The sequence below is a fragment of the Neoarius graeffei genome, chromosome 4, assembly GCF_027579695.1.
Source record: "Neoarius graeffei isolate fNeoGra1 chromosome 4, fNeoGra1.pri, whole genome shotgun sequence".
Lineage (NCBI taxonomy): Eukaryota > Metazoa > Chordata > Actinopteri > Siluriformes > Ariidae > Neoarius > Neoarius graeffei.
In genome coordinates this window covers 105,190,444-105,209,970 of record NC_083572.1, presented here as the reverse complement: position 1 = coordinate 105,209,970, position 19,527 = coordinate 105,190,444, and the positions used below count along the sequence as shown (strand labels likewise).

General features: G+C 40.0%; 1 protein-coding gene across 1 annotated transcript in view; it reads left to right on the top strand.

The window, feature by feature from the left end:
* col7a1 (collagen, type VII, alpha 1) overlaps positions 1-19,527 on the top strand; it is a 519,627-nt gene that overhangs the window by 353,637 nt on the left and 146,463 nt on the right. The window contains exons 73-81 of the mRNA XM_060918496.1: positions 2,761-2,796; positions 2,873-2,974; positions 13,778-13,987; positions 15,930-15,965; positions 16,060-16,104; positions 16,184-16,291; positions 17,990-18,061; positions 18,134-18,178; positions 19,158-19,193. Coding sequence (XP_060774479.1) covers positions 2,761-2,796; positions 2,873-2,974; positions 13,778-13,987; positions 15,930-15,965; positions 16,060-16,104; positions 16,184-16,291; positions 17,990-18,061; positions 18,134-18,178; positions 19,158-19,193 — 690 coding nt within the window. The remainder of the gene's footprint in view (positions 1-2,760; positions 2,797-2,872; positions 2,975-13,777; positions 13,988-15,929; positions 15,966-16,059; positions 16,105-16,183; positions 16,292-17,989; positions 18,062-18,133; positions 18,179-19,157; positions 19,194-19,527) is intronic.

Genomic DNA, 19,527 nt, shown 5'->3' with positions numbered 1-19,527 from the left:
GAGAAAATAAGAAGAGGGAATGAAAAGGGAAAAAAGTCAGGAGATACTTGGAGCAAATTTGATCGAATACGACGGTTTAACACACAAACCAAATCCATACGATGCGAGTGGTAAGATGGTGGCCAGATGGCTTCGCTCCGAGCTCTCCAGATTTTATATAGAGCTCAGTGATCAGGTCATATACCACGAGTAGAGAAAAACAAAATGGCATAGCGTGTTGCTAAACCAACCGAGGACGAAATAAAAACTCTACCCGAAAACAAAACCCCCAAAAAATATTAAAAAAAGCAACGAAATATGGAATAAAAGCATGTGATGGTAAGAACGTATTGCTTTTTATTTTTTGAGAATTATCATCGCATTTTTCACAAATTGCTACTGTCATTTCGCCAGTTTTTTACAGTGGGGCAAAAAAGTATTTAGTCAGTCACCAACTGTGCAAGTTCTCCCACTTAAAAAGATGAGAGAGGCCTGTAATTTTCATCATAGGTACACTTCAACTATGAGAGATAGAATGGGGGGGAAAGAATCCAGAAAATCACATTGTCTGATTTTTAAATAATTTATTTGCAAATTATGGTGGAAAATAAGTATTTGGTCAATAACAAAAGTTCATCTCAGTACTTTGTTATATACCCTTTGTTGGCAATGACAGAGGTCAAACGTTTTCTGTAAGTCTTCACAAGGTTTTCACACACTGTTGCTGGTATTTTGACCCATTCCTCCATGCAGATCTCCTCTAGAGCAGTGATGTTTTGGGGCTGTCGCTGGGCAACACGGACTTTCAACTCCCTCCAAAGATTTTCTATGGGGTTGAGATCTGGAGACTGGCTAGGCCACTCCAGGACCTTGAAATGCTTCTTACGAAGCCACTCCTTCGTTGCCCGGGCGGTGTGTTTGGGATCATTGTCATGCTGAAAGACCCAGCCACATTTCATCTTCAATGCCCTTGCTGATGGAAGGAGGTTTTCACTCAAAATCTCACGACACATGGCCCCATTCATTCTTTCCTTTACACGGATCAGTCGTCCTGGTCGCTTTGCAGAAAAACAGCCCCAAAGCATGATGTTTCCACCCCCATGCTTCACAGTAGGTATGGTGTTCTTTGGATGCAACTCAGCATTCTTTCTCCTCCAAACATGACAAGTTGAGTTTTTACCAAAAAGTTCTATTTTGGTTTCATCTGACCATATGACATTCTCCCAATCCTCTTCTGGATCATCCAAATGCTCTCTAGCAAACTTCAGACGGGCCTGGACATGTACTGGCTTAAGCAGGGGGACACGTCTGGCACTGCAGGATTTGAGTCCCTGGCGGCGTAGTGTGTTACTGATGGTAGTCTTTGTTACTTTGGTCCCAGCTCTCTGCAGGTCATTCACTAGGTCCCTCCATGTAGTTCTGGGATTTTTGCTCAACGTTCTTGTGATCATTTTGACCCCATGGGGTGAGATCTTCCATGGAGCCCCAGATCGAGGGAGATTATCAGTGGTCTTGTATGCCTTCCATTTTCTAATAATTGCTCCCACAGTTGATTTCTTCACACCAAGCTGCTTACCTATTGCAGATTCAGTCTTCCCAGCCTGGTGCAGGTCTACAATTTTGTTTCTGGTGTCCTTTGACAGCTCTTTGGTCTTGGCCATAGTGGAGTTTGGAGTGTGACTGTTTGAGGTTGTGGACAGGTGTCTTTTATACTGATAACGAGTTCAAACAGGTGCCATTAATACAGGTAACGAGTGGAGGACAGAGGAGCCTCTTAAAGAAGTTGTTACAGGTCTGTGAGAGCCAGAAATCTTGCTTGTTTGTAGGTGACCAAATACTTATTTTACCGAGGAATTTACCAATTAATTCATTAAAAATCCTACAATGCGATTTCCTGGATTCTTTCCCCCCATTCTGTCTCTCATAGTTGAAGTGTACCTATGATGAAAATTACAGGCCTCTCTCATCTTTTTAAGTGGGAGAACTTGCACAATTGGTGGCTGACTAAATACTTTTTTGCCCCACTGTACATTCTATGCAGAAATTATTTTGTCAGACCTTTTATTTATCAAATTTGCTAAAAAAAATAAAAATGCTCTGTTTCTCAAAATACAGTGACTGTGGATAGAATAAAACAATTATTCCACTCAATCTCGTCGTACATGGCTTATAGACAACTCTGTGCTACGCGCCTCATCGACTGCCAGCTCATATACGACTCGATTTCATGGAATAACTGTTGATTATACATATACTGCACCTCACATGTCACTTCTTCAGTGTTTATCATTTAATAAAAGCAGTTTGAATTTGAACTCTGTCAACAGCTCAACTTTTCCGAAGTGAAGTAAATCCTGCTCCTCTCAAGCCACGCTAACTAATGTAGCTCGCTTGTGCACTTCATTTAAAATCGACTCCTTAACGTCATAAAGGACGCGTCTAGTAGCCTGAGCATGCATAAACACGTGCGTACGCTGTTCACGGCTGCGATTTAGAACAAAAACAGAGCTAAGTGAAACATTTTGTGGCGTCCCTGATTGATTAATAATCAGTAGGTTGCTCATTTAAGGATCTGTATTTCATTCGATAATTAGACACACCTTGAAATATTAATGGAAAGCCAAGTTCAGGTTTTAACACTAACAGTTTCTCAGCTGTGTGAAAGTCAGGAAACAGCACAGGGACCGTGTCTGATGATAAGTGACTTTTATGCTGCGCACACACACACACACACACACACCTACAGAGCAAGAAGGCTAACAAGCATTTTTTCTGTTTCAGGATGTGAAGAGAGCACTTTCAGATTTTGGCATCGAGGTACTCTGAGGTGTAACGCTGAAAATAACAGGTGAGTTTTATCCAGCAGGTGTGAGAACCTCTCATTTTTCTTTAGATCAGGGATCTACAGATGATGAAGGAAATCGTAGAACGAACAGATGAAGGACCAAAAGGGGATAAAGGAGATTCAGGACCACAAGGCCCTCCTGGTGCAGATGTAAGTGTGTGTGTGTGTGTGTGAGTGTGTGTGTGTGTGAGTGCTTGCTTGTTTGTTTGTTTGTTTCTTTTTATATACTACTGAGGACCAAATGTCCACACAAAGAGAGTAAAATCTGATTATTTCGACCTTGTGGGGACATTTGGATGGTCCCCACAAGGAACTTGCTCTTGTGGTGTTTGTTTGTTTGTTTGTTTGTTTGTTTGTTTGTTTTAAACAAAAATTGAAAAAAAAACCAGTCAAAAAGTTTCCTTTTCATTGCTGAGATTAGAATTAGGTTTACAGTGCCTTGCAAAAGTATTCACACCCCTTGAACTTTTTCACATTTTTCCACCTTACGACCACGAACTTAAAAGTTCTTTATTGAGATTTTATGTGATAGACCAACACAGAGTAGCACATAATTGTGAAGTGAAACGAAAATGATAAATGGTCTTCAAAATTTTAAACAAATAAAAATCTGAAAAATGTGGTGTGCATTAGTATTCAACCCCCTGTACTCTGATACCTCTAAATACAATCCAGCGCAATCAATTGCCTTCAGAAGTCATCTAATTAGTTAATAGAGTCGTACTGTGTGTAATTTACTCTCAGCATGAATACACTTGTTCTGTGAAGGCCTCAGTGGTTTGTTAGAGAACACTGAAGAACAAACAGCATCATGAAGACCAAAGAACTCACCAGACAGGTCAGGGATAAAGTTCTGGAGAAGTTTAAAGCAGGGTTAGGTTATGAAAAAATATCCCAAGCTCTGAACATCTCGAGAAGCACTGTTCAATCCATCATTCAAAAATGGAAAAAGTATGGCACAACTGCAAACCTACCAAGACATGGCCGTCCACCTAAACTGACAGAGCGAGCGAGGAGAGCGCTGGTCAGAGAAGCAGCCAAGAGGCCCATGATCACTCTGGAGGAGCTGCAGAAATCCACAGCTCAGGTGGGAGAATCTGCGCACGGGACAACTATAAGTCATACACTCCACAAATCTGGCCTTTTTGGAAGAGTGGCAAGAAGAAAGCCATTGTTGAAAGACAGGCATAAGAAGCCGTGTAGGGGACACAGCAAGCATGTGGAAGAAGGTGCTTTGGTCAGATGAGACCAACGTTGAACTTTTTGGCCTAAATGCAAAGCACTATGTGCGGCAGAAAACTAACACTGCTCATCACCCTGCACACACCATCCCCACTGTGAAACATGGTGGTGGCAGCATCATGCTATGGGGATGCTTTTCTTCAGCAGGGACAGGGAAGCTGGTCAGAGTTGATGGGAAGATGGATGGAGCTAAATACAGGGCAATCCTGGAAGAAAACCTGTTGGAGGCTGCAAAAGACTTGGGACTGGGAAGGAGATTCACCTTCCAGCAAGACGATGACCCTAAACATACAGCCAGAGCTACGATGGAATGGTTTAGATCAAAGAATATTCATGTGTTAGAATGGCCCAGTCAAAGTCCAGACCTAAATCCCATCGAGCATCTGTGGCAAGACTTGAAAATTGCTGTTCACAGACGCTCTCCATCCAATCTGGCTGAGCTTGAGCTATTTTGCAAAGAAGAATGGGCAAAAATTTCAGTGTCTAGATGTGCAAAGCTGGTAGAGACATACTGTACCACAAAAGACTTGCAGCTGTAATTGCAGCAAAAGGTGGCTCTACAAAGTATTGACGCAGGGGGGCTGAATACTAATGCACATCACATTTTTCAGATTTTTATTTGTTTAAAATTTTGAAGACCATTTATCATTTTCGTTTCACTTCACAATTATGTGCTACTCTGTGTTGGTCTATCACATAAAATCTCAATAAAGAACTTTTAAGTTCGTGGTTGTAAGGTGGAAAAATGTGAAAAAGTTCAAGGGGTATGAATACTTTTGCAAGGCACTATAAGTGCAGGCACGGCATTAATTAACTGCAATAATAATTGTCAATGGAAGGTCCTCACAAGCATAGTGAGACAAACGTGTGTGTGTGTGTGTGTGTACTTGTGTGCAGACAAATAAACAGCCTTCAGGGCTGTGTGCTGATCAGGGCACTGCACTGACAGTGTATTTTTTCCCTATTATTTATGTAGTATTTGTTGTTTTTTTTTAATATACATATGTGTATTTTTGGGGTGTGGTAAGTGACTGTATCATCATCATGTAGATGTTCCACAGCGTTAAACATAACTATAAACGGGTAAAAAGTAAGCTATGGCCGATGCCCTATGGAATCAATTTTGTGCCAAAATGTTCATACAATACTTTTGAAATATCAAACAAAAACGACAAATCAAAATACAAAAAAAGAAAAAAAGTCAATTTTTTTAGACTGGCAAACAAATTATTCGTGTAATCGTGCAAAATATCAGTCTATTACTCTTCAGAAACCTTTTATTTTTGTTCCGCGTCTTTCTCAGTTTTGTTTGACGTAATTTATTTTGGTTGCGATTCCAGCTTTCCCGTTTGCGCTCCCTGACTTTTTGCTTGCAGTTTTGGCACAAACTTCCCGTGTGGGTGGGCTGTCCAGGAATGCATTCCCATTGGCTAACTTGCGTTTGACTGACAGCTACGCTCAGCCATTCCCTACTCGGATTCTGGCGGACTGTTTGACGAGTGACCGATCCATTGACGGTAAACAAGGATGGAGTGGACTTCAGTGGCGACTATGATATTGAATTAATTCAACAAAGTGTAAATTCAATATCATAGTCGCCACTGAAGTCCACTCGATCCTTGTTCACCGTCAATGGATCGGTCACTCGTCAAACAGTCCGCCAGAATCCGAGTAGGGAATGGCTGAGCGTAGCTGTCAGTCAAACACAAGTTACCCAATGGGAATGCGTTCCTGGACAGCCTGCCCACACGGGAAGTTTGTGCCAAAACTACAAGCAAAAAGTCAGGGAGCGCAAACGAGAAAGCTGGAATCGCAACCAAAATAAATTACGTCAAGCAAAACTGAGAAAGACGCAGAACAAAAATAAAAGGTTTCTGAAGAGTAATAGACTGATATTTTGCACGATTACACAAATAATTTGTTTGCCAGTCTAAAAAAATTTTTTTTTTCTTTTTTTGTATTTTGATTTGTCATTTTTGTTTGATATTTCAAAAGTATTGTAAGAACATTTTGGCACAAAATTGATTCCATAACGCCCTTGCTCTCGTGAGGAGAATAAGGACCCAAGACGCAGCTTTTGGAGAACGCAATTTGTTTTCAGTGCTTTGCTCAGCAACTTGAGCGTAAATGAAGCAACAACACAACGTTGCGGCTCCAAAGCAGCTCAGCTCACTGTCGACACACACTCCTTTTTCCAGGGTTTTTCCAGCTCCTGCATTCCTTACACACGTCCAAATAGGAATCCTTAAACACACACACAGGTATGTGTGTGTGTTTAAGGATATATTGTTACAGTATTTCTCACTCATTCTCCATTGGGTAGAGTGACGTAATACATGTAGGATAAGCGACATGCTAATAACACACTGCAAAAAATGATTTCTTGTTGAGAAAAAATATCTTTAATATGGGTGAATTTATCTATTATTTCTTATTAGAAGTTTACTAGAACTCAAATATAAGATTATTTAGCTTACTTTGAGACACTTTTACTAATTTCAAGCCTTAAATTTTCTTATTCTATTGGCAGATAATTTTGCTCATTTTAAGCATTCAATTCTAGAAAGAAGCAAATTTATCTGCCAATAGAATAAGAAAATTTAAGGCTTGAAATTAGTAAAAGTGTCTCAAAGTAAGCTAAAATAATCTTATATTTGAGTTCTAGTAAACTTCTAATAAGAAATAATAGATAAATTCACCCATATTAAAGATATTTTCTCTCAACAAGAGATCATTTTTTGCAGTGCATTGCATGCTATCGAACCAAATGAATGAAACCCAATAGAAGGAAATAGAACACGTGTTTTTATTCCATGGAAAAAGTGTCCTGTATGTATAATAGTCACCGATATTCACTTCACCTTTGGTGAATAATTGATAAATAACAGTATGCACTCTGAAGACACACTGCACTGCAAAAAATAAAAATCTTAGGAAGTTTATTTGTCTATTTTCAAGTCAAAACATCTAGCCACCCTTATTATAAGACATAATTGCCCAACAAGCAAAACCTCATTTAGCTAGAAAGGCTAGTTTTTAGACAGTCCATCTTGAAAATCTTGTATAGACAAAATGTCTTGAAAAAGTCTTATTTGGAGGACTCCCTAAAGTGAATGACGCATGAAATGGAAAGACGAATGACAGCTAGTGATTTGAACAATAAATGGTCCCTTGTCATTCAGATTCTTATAAATGGAATAACGATTGAAATGTAGGTGGAATGACATGCTTTCAGCTCATGAAATGGAATGACATTGTTTCTAAGTGGAATGACATACTTTTAGGTTATGTTATCAGTGATATCACCTTTTACAAATGGAATGACAGCGTTTCCAGGTGGAATGACATACTTTAAGCTAATGTTATCAGTGATATCCCCTTTTACAAATGGAATGACAGTGTTTTTAGGTGGAATGACATACTTTGAGGCAATGTTATCAGTGATATCACCTATAACCTAACCCTAACCCTAGAAACAATGTCATTCCATTTGTTAATTTGATATCACTGATAGCATTGCCTCAAAGTATGTCATTCCACCTAGAAACCTTATCATTCCAACAGAAAAATTTACTATTAAAACCAGTTGTTAAAACAAAGTGTGGTGAAGCAGCTTTTAGCTACTATGCAGTACAGCTATGGAACCAACTGCCAGAGGACATCAAAAATGCTCCTGCTGTTGGCAGCTTCAAATCTAGGTTAAAGACCAAGCTGTTCTCAGATGCTTTCTGTTAAATAATTAATATGTTTACATTTTTTATAATCTTTACTTTCTCTGCATGTTTTAAATTTACTTTAATTTTATTCTATTTTATTCCGCTGGTTTCTTTTTCTCCTTTTTTCTTTTTGGCATTTTATTATTTTATTTCTACTATTGTTTAATTCTTATTATTTTCTTTTAATTCTTTTAATTAATTGTTTTAGATTAAAAATACATTTATTTTATGTAATTTTATTTCTCTATTGTTTACTGTTTTTGTTTTTGCTTCTGTAAAGCACATTGAACTGCCATTGTGTATGAAATGTGCTATATAAATAAACTTGCCTTGCCTTGCCTTCCATTTGTAAAAGGTGATATCACTGACAACATTAGCTCAAAGTAAGTCAATACATACAGAAACCCTGTCATTCCATTTGTAAAAGCTGATATCCCACCAAGCACCCACTTATCTTATCCTAGGGAGATCTAAAACTAAAGATTTCAATCGTTATTCCATTTGTAAGAATCTGAATGACAAGGGACCATTTATTGTTCAAATTTACTACCTGTCATTCGTCATTCCATTTCATGCGTCATTCACTTTAGGGAGTCCTTTATTTGGGGCACCTTTGAAAATAAAACAAGGTTTTTTTTAAAACAAGTAAGTACATTTTGGACATTTGTCAAATGCGGTTCATCTTGTTTCAAGAAAAAAAAAACAAAGTATGCTTGTTTTGGGAATAAATGAACTTTACTGAAATCTTTGAATCTTTCATTACAATTCAACTCCACCTTACAGATCCTAAGTTTACTGCGACTGTTTTCTCAGTCATTCAGAGTGAGCTCCTTCTAGATGCTCTACAGACTCTAGACCAGACAAGTGCCTTCAAAAAGGCTATGAGTGAGTGGAGGGCGTTTTCGTGACGTCTTTTTGGAATGCTGTGAGTTAAGTTCAGTGTTTTTTTTTTTTTTTGTGCCTGATCTTGTAAACCCCTCGTACACATGAATAGTCAGTGCCCCCAAAATGCACTGTTGCTTTGGCGTTGTGTAAGCACTGTAAGTCAAAATGCGTAGACTTTTTTTTTTATTATTATTATTATTATTTTTTTTGGTGCCTGAGGTCCTGGGGAAGTGGAATCTTAAGAAATGTTTGAATGTTGAAATGGGAAAAAAAAAAAAAAAAAAAAACTTGTTGCAATGCTACATGTGTCGTCAACTTGATTCAAGATAGTCTCTGGTCTCATATCTAGAGTATTTTACTAATTACAGGTCACAAAAGGAGAATCTTTTAAGCTAGCAATGCTTAGTTGTAGAATTTAACAATCCTAATATTAGTGTATTTATCTTAAATTCAGTTTTTACTGCTAAGACTTTATCATGAATTTAAGTGAAATACCCTTAAAATGAAATAAATAAAAATGACTTGAATGGCTAAATGTAAGAAGTACGATCTTGTTATAAGAACTATTTTGATTATTTTGAGTTAATCAGATCTCGCATAATAAGTTCCCCAATCTTATTTTGGAATTATTTCATCTAAAAACAGGTTAGATTTTTCATCTTACTTTAAGAAATCTTACCAAGTCAAATTTGACTAGTTCCATTGGCAGATTTTTTTTTCACCTGATTCAAGCAAATATGCTTTGTTTTAATTAGTGCTGTCAAGCGATTAAAATATTTAATCGCGATTAATGTCGTAACTGTCATAGTTAACTTGCGATTAATCGCAATTTAATCGCACATTTTTGTCACACGAAAAACCATTGTAATTCTCTTACCAGCATAAAAAAGTGAATGGGCTTGTTTTGTACCAGTATTTTTCTTATTGCAAAGCATAACACGTCTTGACACAGCCACTGCAAACTGAAACCTAAGCTGAGCACCGGGGCTCTTCGTCCTGAGACTAACAAGAGAACCATGAGTGACGTGATCTACTGCTTGAGTTAGTCTATCAGAGAGACAGGTTACACAGTGACGGTAGGCTTGACATGCTTGATTATAATATAAAGTACACTATTATATTAACTTTAAGTTGTTCGTTGATAAATATTTCATTGAATCTGATCTTTACTGTTTCAGCTCACTTAACACATTTTGTACTTTTACACTTTCTGCCTGTTGATGCGTCGCGCTGTCCAATCAGAGGCGGCCAAATTTGCATATTACAGGAAGGATTTCTGGGATAGCATTGAGTTTACAGTTCAGAGGGATCTGGCTTCTTTAGACGCTGTCTTCTTAAAACTGAATAAATATTTACAAAGAGCCAAATGAGCCAGTCTTTTGAACGGCTCTTTTCAAAGAACGAATCACAAAGATGCGGATCCCATCAAAGAGCCATAAATCCCATCTCTACTAGCGCGCCCTGCCCGCGCTGGTTCTTTGAGGGAGGAGGGCAGAGGACTCTGGCTGTGCGGGGCGTGGCTAGCTGCTATCGTTTTTCTAAGCAAAGTCTCTGTTCCAAGTTCCTGGCAGTTTCAAAAGCTTATGAAAAACCTACATCATGTCACAGAGCGTTAATCTCGCGATAAAAAAATTATCGCCGTTAAAATTGAGTCAAGTTAACGCGTTAATAACGCGATATTTTTGACAGCACTAGTTTTAATCTTTTATTTCTTATTTTTGAAAGGCCATTTTTTGCAGTGTACTCGTGAAAATTTGTTGACTAATGCCAGAATTGCACTAAACGACTTTTCTAGTGACTTCCCTGCCGCAGACAAATTCCCAATGTCGGAATAAAATCATGAGAGTTTTGGTAGAGTTGTAGCACGCTACTGTCATTTTGATTGTTTGGTGTAAGGGGGTCAGGATAGCTGTTCTAAGTCGGTCTTTTTCTCATCTTATCATTCCAATAAAATCAATCGTGTTTAATATTATAAGTTTTTAGTCTTGGCTCATGGAAATATTGGCATGGACATCGTCAACAATCAGTAGGTGAGCTCTCTGCAGCACCAAACAGGAAGCAGCAAAGCAGGTACAGGAACGTCTCTCAGAAGGAATCTAGCTGCAGTCTTGCAGATAGAAACCCTGCAAGATCCCTGGTCTTAGTCTGTGACTAATGACATGTTGTCTTTAGATGTGAACGCGTGTCAGACTTTTATCAGACGCTCTTATCCAGCGCAATCCCTTGTTCTGCCATTCCTGCTGATCCAGGGAATCAAACCGGTGACTTTTTGGCCCCAAATCTGCTTCTCTAACCATTAGGCCATGGCTTTCCCATGGAGTCTTTGCACAGTCTTTTAAAAGCCTTCTCATCTACATAAGGTATGCATAAGGGTAACAATGAGTTAAAAATATCTGTACCATGACAAAATGATATTGACATGATTTGAATTTCCTGCCATGTTGACAAAAATGCACCAAAATGCAAACATACACTAAAGCATTCTGAAGTTGCACTTTATATCATCAGGAAACAAAGTCTGTCTTGTTTTGTTTGTTATCCCCCGCTGGCCAAAAGGTCCGAAGGGGGATTTTGTCGTGGCGATTTCTGTCCATCCGTCTGTTCATCCGTCCCAGGAAGGGTAATCACCTTCTGAAATCAACTCCTCTCACAATTTTGGGAGAAATTTCACCAAACTTGGCAGGATTCTTTGTTATGGGTCTGTCTCAGAAACTGGGTACTGTGGGGGTCCCCCACTAAATATACTCACAGTCAATAAACTATACGGTTTTGAATGGGGATGTTGGTTTTAATTTGAAATAAAATGATGAAAGAAATAATACAGATAAAACTAAATCTTTGATGTGAATACTCTATTCAGAATTTGGCAAAAATTCTGCAAATTTGTGGAAAAATGGCGGCTTGATCTGGGACATGATAAACGGTCGACTACATCGCATTCCCTTAAAAAGGTTGTCGTCCACTGAAAAATCTACAGTTATCACTAATTGTATTTTAAGTTGTAACTTTATACACCTATGGATTGGTGCACTCACAGAATAATCATAACCGTAATAAAACATCATGCAAAATATTTCATCACCGTCGTAACTCCATTTTCCGCAGACCCAAAACCAATACGATCGTGTGTTTTGATCTAAACGGAAAGCCTCAGGGTCGAGGTCACGACCTCACCAAAAGTAGGAACTTAAAATCACTACGCCGTATAAAAATTTAGTTATAAATCTGCGATTTTGTTTTTTAAAACAAAAGCTGAAAGTTAGGTATAGAATATGTTTCTTACAGAATATGTTACGATGGTAGCTGGTCTTGTATGAATTTCTGAGCTATAAAATGAGTTGCGGTCTATTTTTTACCGTAGCGTGTTATTTGTGTGCGGGGAAGGACACACATTAACAATCTGCATGTGTAGAATGGAATTTTCCACTCCAGCAGTTAGAAGTTGATCGTGCTTCCATTTGCGGTCTCTCTGTTACGCGGGTGATCTGTTCGGACGTTATCACTGAAAAGGTGAGTTTTGAGAGTTTTATTTTGTTTTAGTTTTGCAGTATAAGGCAATAGAATGTTTCTTTTTCATCTTACTTTCATATTTCGTAGTGTTTGTGTATTTTTGGCCAATATTTTGCAACCATGGTCAATTTAGATTGAACTTTTGATAGAATCTATGGCCAGTCATTTTGCCCCGCCCCTGCCTTGCGATCCGTCCGATGCGGTAGTGATGTCCCGTTGCTCGCGCGCCGCAGCAGAGACCCACGCGACCTTCAGCCGGTACAGTCGCTGTTCTTTTCCCACCGCCGTTATTCTCATCTTTCCGGCGTGTTCTTGATTTTTCCATTGTGTCCTATTTCGCCATATCAAATACCCAAAATGTATCATATTATTCATATTTAAGTGAATAATCAATTCAGTCATCATAACTTGGCATTTTTAACCCAAGCAATCAAAAAGAGGAAATTCATTCAATATTTTCACTCATCTGTGAAGGAGCAGGTTTAATTCTTCATGATGGAGTTATTTTATATGGAAATCAATTTTACAAAAGCATTTGAATTGTAATAAAAAAAAAAAAAACTTTTCCACAGTGGAGGCCAGATAAAGCAAGATACTATCTTTATTCTTATTAAACATGACAAAAGAAACATTAAGTGTTGGGTAAATGCAAAAAAAAAAAAGTAAAATTAGAAATTTATTTTTTGACCATAATGTCCCAAATGAGAGACCAGTTTCTGAGATGGCCCCATATATGTCAGTAATACGCATATTGTAATTTTGTTCAATTGGGTCGCATTTTACCAGAGTTACAGCCCTTGATTAACAAAATTATACTTTGACAATTTCATGAAGGTGCGTTTTCCTTCTGACATCAACTCCTCTCACAATTTTTGGACAAATTTCTCAAAGCTTGCCCAAAAGCCTTGTTATATGACGGTAATACGCATATTGCGATTTAATTTAGTTTGTGAAAATTTTACGAGAGTTTTGACCCTTGATTTAAATAACTTGTACTTTGACAATTTCACGAGGGTGTACGTTCTCCTGAAATCATCAATTTGTTGAGGAATTTATATGACAGTTATACGCACATTAAAATTTTGTTTAATTTGGACAAATTTTCCCAGAGTTACGCTCTTGATTATTAACAAACTTGTACTTTGGCAATTTCATCAAGGTGTGCTCGCTTTCTGAAATCAACTTCCCTTACAATTTTTATCCTCCGCTGGCTGAAAGGCCCGAAGTGGGATTATGTCATGGCGATGTCCGTCTGTCCGTCCTGGGAAGGGTACTCAACTTTCTGAAATCAACTCCTCTCACAATTTTTGGTGGAATTTCACAAAACTTTTACAGGATTCATTGTTATATGTCACTAATATGCATATTGCAATTTCATTCAATTCAGTCGCATTTTACCAGAGTTATGGCATCGTTGCTAGCGGGGGAGACTGTGCTCTCAGAGCACTCTTGTTAATGCTGCATTTGTGCTGGTGACATTTGTTTTAAAGAAATTCAGCAAGTACGTCTGAGAAGTAAAACATCAATCAGTGCTGCTTCAGATGGCACAACTATCTATATTTTTCTAAATAAGTTCTTCTTTCATGAACTCCCCCTGAAGGGTCCTCGAGGGTTTCCAGGAGAGCGAGGACAAAAAGGTGATCATGGTGAGAAGGGGTCTTCTGGTCCTCCAGGCCCTACAGGCAGAGCTATTGGAGAAAGAGGCCCAGAGGGTCCTCCTGGACAGGCAGGTGAGCCTGGCAAACCTGGCATACCTGGAGTACCAGGACGAGCTGGAGAAATCGGAGAATCTGGCAAGCCTGGAGATAAGGTAGGGACAAGATGAAGTTTTAAGTCGGGTTTCTCAACACCAAAGTTTCTATCATAAGCTCCTGTCAGCTACTTTTCGTGATTAGCTTTTTGCGTGCTGTTATCTGTGCCTTATCCCAGCCGAATAGTACTTTAAACATCTGTTCATAACTGGGCCTCTGGTCAATTATCTCGTAGCTGCTGAGGCGTAGCCGTGTGATAATACACCATTAAGTGAGAGTATACTAAAGCTAATTTTAAACAAAGCCATAACGACAGACTGCTTGCGTGATCATATGATAATCAGTGTAGCTTTTAAATGAGCTGAAACAGCAGTCAAACACACACACAAACACACACGTAGTGCCATCTTGATTTAATTTTGTTGCTTGCCTTATTTGCAGTGTCCTTGGCGCTACATACAGTATAGTCTGGGTGAATGCTAATCACAAAGTGTTTTTCATATCAACCTTTAAAGTGCTGATGACACGTTTTTGACATCTTTGGCGATGTTTTATAACATAAAAAGTAATTCCCGATGATCCATATATTAATTCACGAAGGCGCCTATTTTACAAGTTATGATAAAAAAACGCGGCTATCTGGGCAAATTTGACGGGGCTGCAGCACCCAGGAGACGAAAGAGGAGGAGGAGCTATATGACGTCAGCGAAAGAATCTTCCTCCTAACTTACCAGTTTGTTGTTGATGCGAGAGGTGTTCAGTTTATCATTATTAGTATTTTTATTAGACATTATTATACATTATTTTATTTATATATATATATATATATATATATATATATATATATATATATATATATATTATGCCTTCGCATTGTGTTGCTGGCTTTTGCTCCAAAACCCACAAGGATGGGGTAAGTTTATTCAAGTTTCCCAGAGATCCCGAGCTGCATGCGAAGTGGGTGAAGCAAGTCAGGCGCACTCGTGACAAGTGGGAGCCCTCACCAACATCCGTCCTGTGCTCTGAACACTTCGATTTGGATTGTTTTGACACCCTTCCCAGCTTAAAGGAATCTCTTGGGTGTTCAGTTCAGCACAAACGTGTGCTGCTACCATCAGCAGTGCCTACACAGTGTTGCCAGATTGGGAGGTTTCCCGCCCAGTTGAGCGGTTTCAAGTGCATTTTGGTGGGTTTTGAACATATTTTGGGCTGGAAAATGTCAGCAGTATCTGTTGCCAGATCTGTTGCCAGATACTGCTGAAGTTTTCCAGCCCAAAATATGTTCAAAATGCACTTGAAACTGCCCAACTGGGCGGGAAACCTCTCAATCTGGCAACACTGCCAGTATTCCGGAGGGGGTCTACTAGTAGCTATGCCAGATCCAAAGACGGTCCTCCTGTCAGAACATGTGTTGTGAAACGACATAAGATAAAGGTACGTAGAGCTATAGATTCTACAGGATAATCATAAATGTAATCATAAAGTCGGCGTGATATCAGTCATGTATTTGCTTGTGAAAGCTTGCGGCTTTCATGTAACTGCCGCCTAGCAATGAGAGGCAAAGGGTAAAGAGGGTAGACTATCATAGATTCTATTCGGAAGAGATCAACACAATTCTAGACTCCCAGAAGAGGAAGAGCTAGCATTAGAGAGTTCACCGGCGTTTTCATGCGCCATTTCTATTGAGTAGAACCAGAGTAGAACAGCCAGTGAACCGCAGTGTGTTCTTCCGCTGACGTCACAACATGGCCGCGAGCCACGGACCCAGTTTTCTTGCGCTGTGCAATTAAAAGTTGGATATTCGCGTAACAACAGCTTCTTTTCACGTAATTATAACAGAAATCTAACATGTTTGCCATGTTGTATTTAAGAAATTGCATAGAGTCATGTTCGTGTCATCAGCCCTTTAAACTCAGAAGGTCTGGATAATTTGCTGATCTGATAGAAAACTCTGCACTCTGCAGGGCAGTGGTTTACATTTTCTCAATCTACATTTTTCAGGGAGAGAGAGGAGAGAAGGGAGAGAGAGGAGAGATGGTGAGCACTGATTTCTTTAAAGCCATCAAGGTCTTTATTTATGTATATCTGTGTATATACAGTAAACTTTAACATTTGACCTCTTTGGCTTCAGGGTAGACCTGGGCTAAACGGTATAACAGGACCTCCTGGACCGAAGGTAAATGAAAAAAGAAGGAAAAGTCTAGCCAACTGTCTGTGCTACTTCATACTATATGTGAATGTGTTGCGTGTTCTAGGGCGATTCCATAGTTCAGTCTGTTCCTGGTCCACGGGGTCTGCCAGGACCTCAAGGTATTAAAGGAGAGGATGGTGCTCAAGGAGTTCCTGGACCTAAAGGCGAGCGGGTCAGTGCTGTTTGTTTTCTGCTTGTGTGTATGTTGGCTTCTGTATGTAATAATACAAATGCTGTAAATTATGTAATATATTTTACAGTCCTTTTCATTAAAGGGGTTATCTGGTTAAACGTGCTACAAATGCCAGATTACTAGAAAGTTGTCATATGAAGAGGCTACTGAGGATAGGGTCGGGGGTTGTTTGTGTTACTGTGATGAGGAATAGTTTTAGGCTTATTGGGTTTGGGTTATAGCTACCAAGGGTATGTTTGGAGTTGTTGGGGGTGGGGGTTAACTTAGTTACTAAAGGTAGAATTGGGATCATTGGGATGAGAGTGAGGGTGACAAAAGGAAGGGTTGGGGGGTACTGGGATTAAGGTTAGGATTACTGAGGGTAGGTATGTGGGGGGTATTGAGGTTAGGGTTGAGATTAATGAGGTTGGGGTTACAAAGGGTAGGGGTGAGGGTTTTTGAGGGTTAGGGCTGAGGTTATTGGGATTAGGGCTACTGAGGTTAGGGTTGGGGTGCTTTATGGTAGGATTATGGTTGGTTGGTTTAGGTGTTTAGAGTGAGGGTTACTGAGGTAGAGTTGGGGGTTGTTGGGAATTATGGTGAGGATTACTGTGGTAGGGTGGGGTTGTTGGGATTAGGCTGAGGGTTACTGTGGTAGGGTTGGAGTTGTTGGGATTAGGTTTACTGAGGGTTGGGTTGGGGGTTGTTGGGATTAAGGTGAGAGTTACTGAGGTAAGGTTGGGGTTGTTGGGATTAGGTTTACTGAGGGTTGGGTTGGGGGTTGTTGGGATTAAGGTGAGGGTTACTGAGGTAAGGTTGAGGTTGGGATTAGGTTTACTGAGGGTTGGGGGTTGTTGGGATTAGGGTGAGGATTACTGTAGTAGGGTTGGGGTTGTTGGGATTAGGGTGAGGGTTACTGTGGTAGGGTTGGGGTTGTTGGGATTAGGGTGAGGGTTACTGTGGTAGGGTTGGGGTTGTTGGGATTAGGGTGAGGGTTACTGTGGTAGAGTTGGGGGTTGGGATTAGGGTGAGGGTTACTGTGGTAGAGTTGGGGGTTGTTGGGATTAGGGTGAGGGTTACTGTAGTAGGGTTGGGGTTGTTGGGATTAGGATGAGGGTTACTGAGGTAGGGTTGAGGTTGTTGGGATTAGGTGTACTGAGGGTTGGGGGTTGTTGGGATTAGGGTGAGCATTACTGTGGTACAGTTGGGGGTTGTGGGGATTAGGGTGAGGGTTACTGTAGTAGGGTTGGGGTTGTTGGGATTAGGGTGAGGGTTCCTGTGGTAGAGCTGGGGGTTGGGATTAGGGTGAGGGTTACTGTGGTAGAATTGGGGGTTGGGATTAGGGTGAGGGTTACTGAGGTAGGGTTGAGGTTGTTGGGATTAGGTTTACTGAGGGTTGGGTTGAATGGGTGTTGGAGTTAGGGTGAGGGTTACTGAGGTAGGGTTGGGTTTGTGATTTAGGATGAGGGTTACTGTGGTTATAGAAATTAGGGTTTCTGATGTAGGGTTTGGATTCCTGAGGGTTGGTTTGGGGTTGTTGGGATTAGGATTAGGGTTACTGAGGGTTACTAGGTTTATTTGCACTGGAAGTATATTAAATAACAATGGCAAAAGTGTCATAATGCTTATTTCTCCTTGCTGCAGTACTGAAAGTGTGTGTGTGTGTGTGTGTGTGTGTGTGTTTCTTCCACCATATAGGGGGTAACAGGTTTCCGTGGAGAGAAGGGTGATAGAGGAGAAGTAGGGGAGAAGGGCAGAGACGGCCTCCCTGTAAGTGTCTTCCTCTTACGAATTTAATTTACTTCAAGCATCATATTAACAAGGTTCTGTTTTTTTTTTTAGGGTTTAGCTGGAGAACCTGGAACACCTGGACAGGATGGAAAGCCGGTGAGAACACAGCTGATGTTGTAATGTTAAAAACTGTAGTAATTTATAGTGCATGTTTATAGCCTCAGTGAAGAGATACGTTTCTGACCAGCATGGCAGCAATGTTGGTTAGAAATGTTTTTTGACAAAAATAGCACAGGCATAAATATTAGATTACACACACTAATCTTCAGTATAGTCAGCTGACCTGAAATCTTGAAAGTGGTTCAAAGAAAGCTGAAAAGCGAAGGGGTTTCGGTGTTTCCTGGACTCTGTGTGTAGTGTGTATACTCTGTTATTTCTGACAGCACATATACTACAGATCGACACAGTGTAGGGAGAGAGAAGTAAAGGGCTTTAATTGATGGCCAACTTTTAAAAATATGTACAGTTTTTGTGAAACAAGGAACTGTCAAAATATCAATGTACAATTAATCGTCATTATTTTTTAAAAAATAAATAGTTTTGTTGTAGATACGAACCTTTGGCCCTGAGGTATGTAAAATGGTTTAAGAATTACAGAGTGGTGATTGATTGAGAAAGGAGTAATGGCAAAGGTAAAGACTCATACTCACACCTTTATTTATTCCCCCTGGAGCAGGGTTTAAAGGGCTCGTCTGGTCAACTAGGCCCAGCTGTGAGTAACAGTAGTCCACTACAGCAGCCCCTTGTGGGTTTGCGGCAGTTTAACAGAACCTGGGGATTGGCTGCGAGAGCTGCAGTAGGCTGCTGGAGCTCTTTCTCTTTGGCTGAAATGATTCAGAACAAACTGTAGAAAGTAACCAATGCAGCATTGCTATTAACAGCTCACCTCCCTGTCTCGTCCCCTCTTATCCCCAACCACATGTCTGTCTGTCTGTCTGTCTTTTATCTCACTGTTCTCCTTGTCTACAATTTATCTCTACTGCCCTTTTACACTTGACTGGACTGTCGCAACTCATCTCTCTTCTCTTTCATGTATATTCTGTCCCTCCCTTTTCTCTCATCTTCTTTCCTTTAGGGCTTGCCTGGGTTCCCAGGAGTATTGGGCAGACCGGTAGGTTTTCTGTGCCTGTGAATGTTGGCTGCGATGCTTTGTGATGGGAGGTGGGAGGGAGGAAGGGAGTGGTGATGTCCTGGTGAGCGTGTCTTGTTTATACGTTTGTCCCTCTGTGTTGTTTCAATGTGGTCTCATACCGTTTACCTCACAAGTGTCAAACTCAATTTCTCAAGTTCTGTACCGAAAGTAAAGGTCACGCATACCGTAGCTGGTCGATCTATGAGAAATATACGTGGGGCTACCGTGGCCATTCCGGCAGATTTTCAAGGTGATCCGTCGCATAAATGTGGGTGGAGTAAATGTGTCAGAAAACAGAATCCAGGGACACATG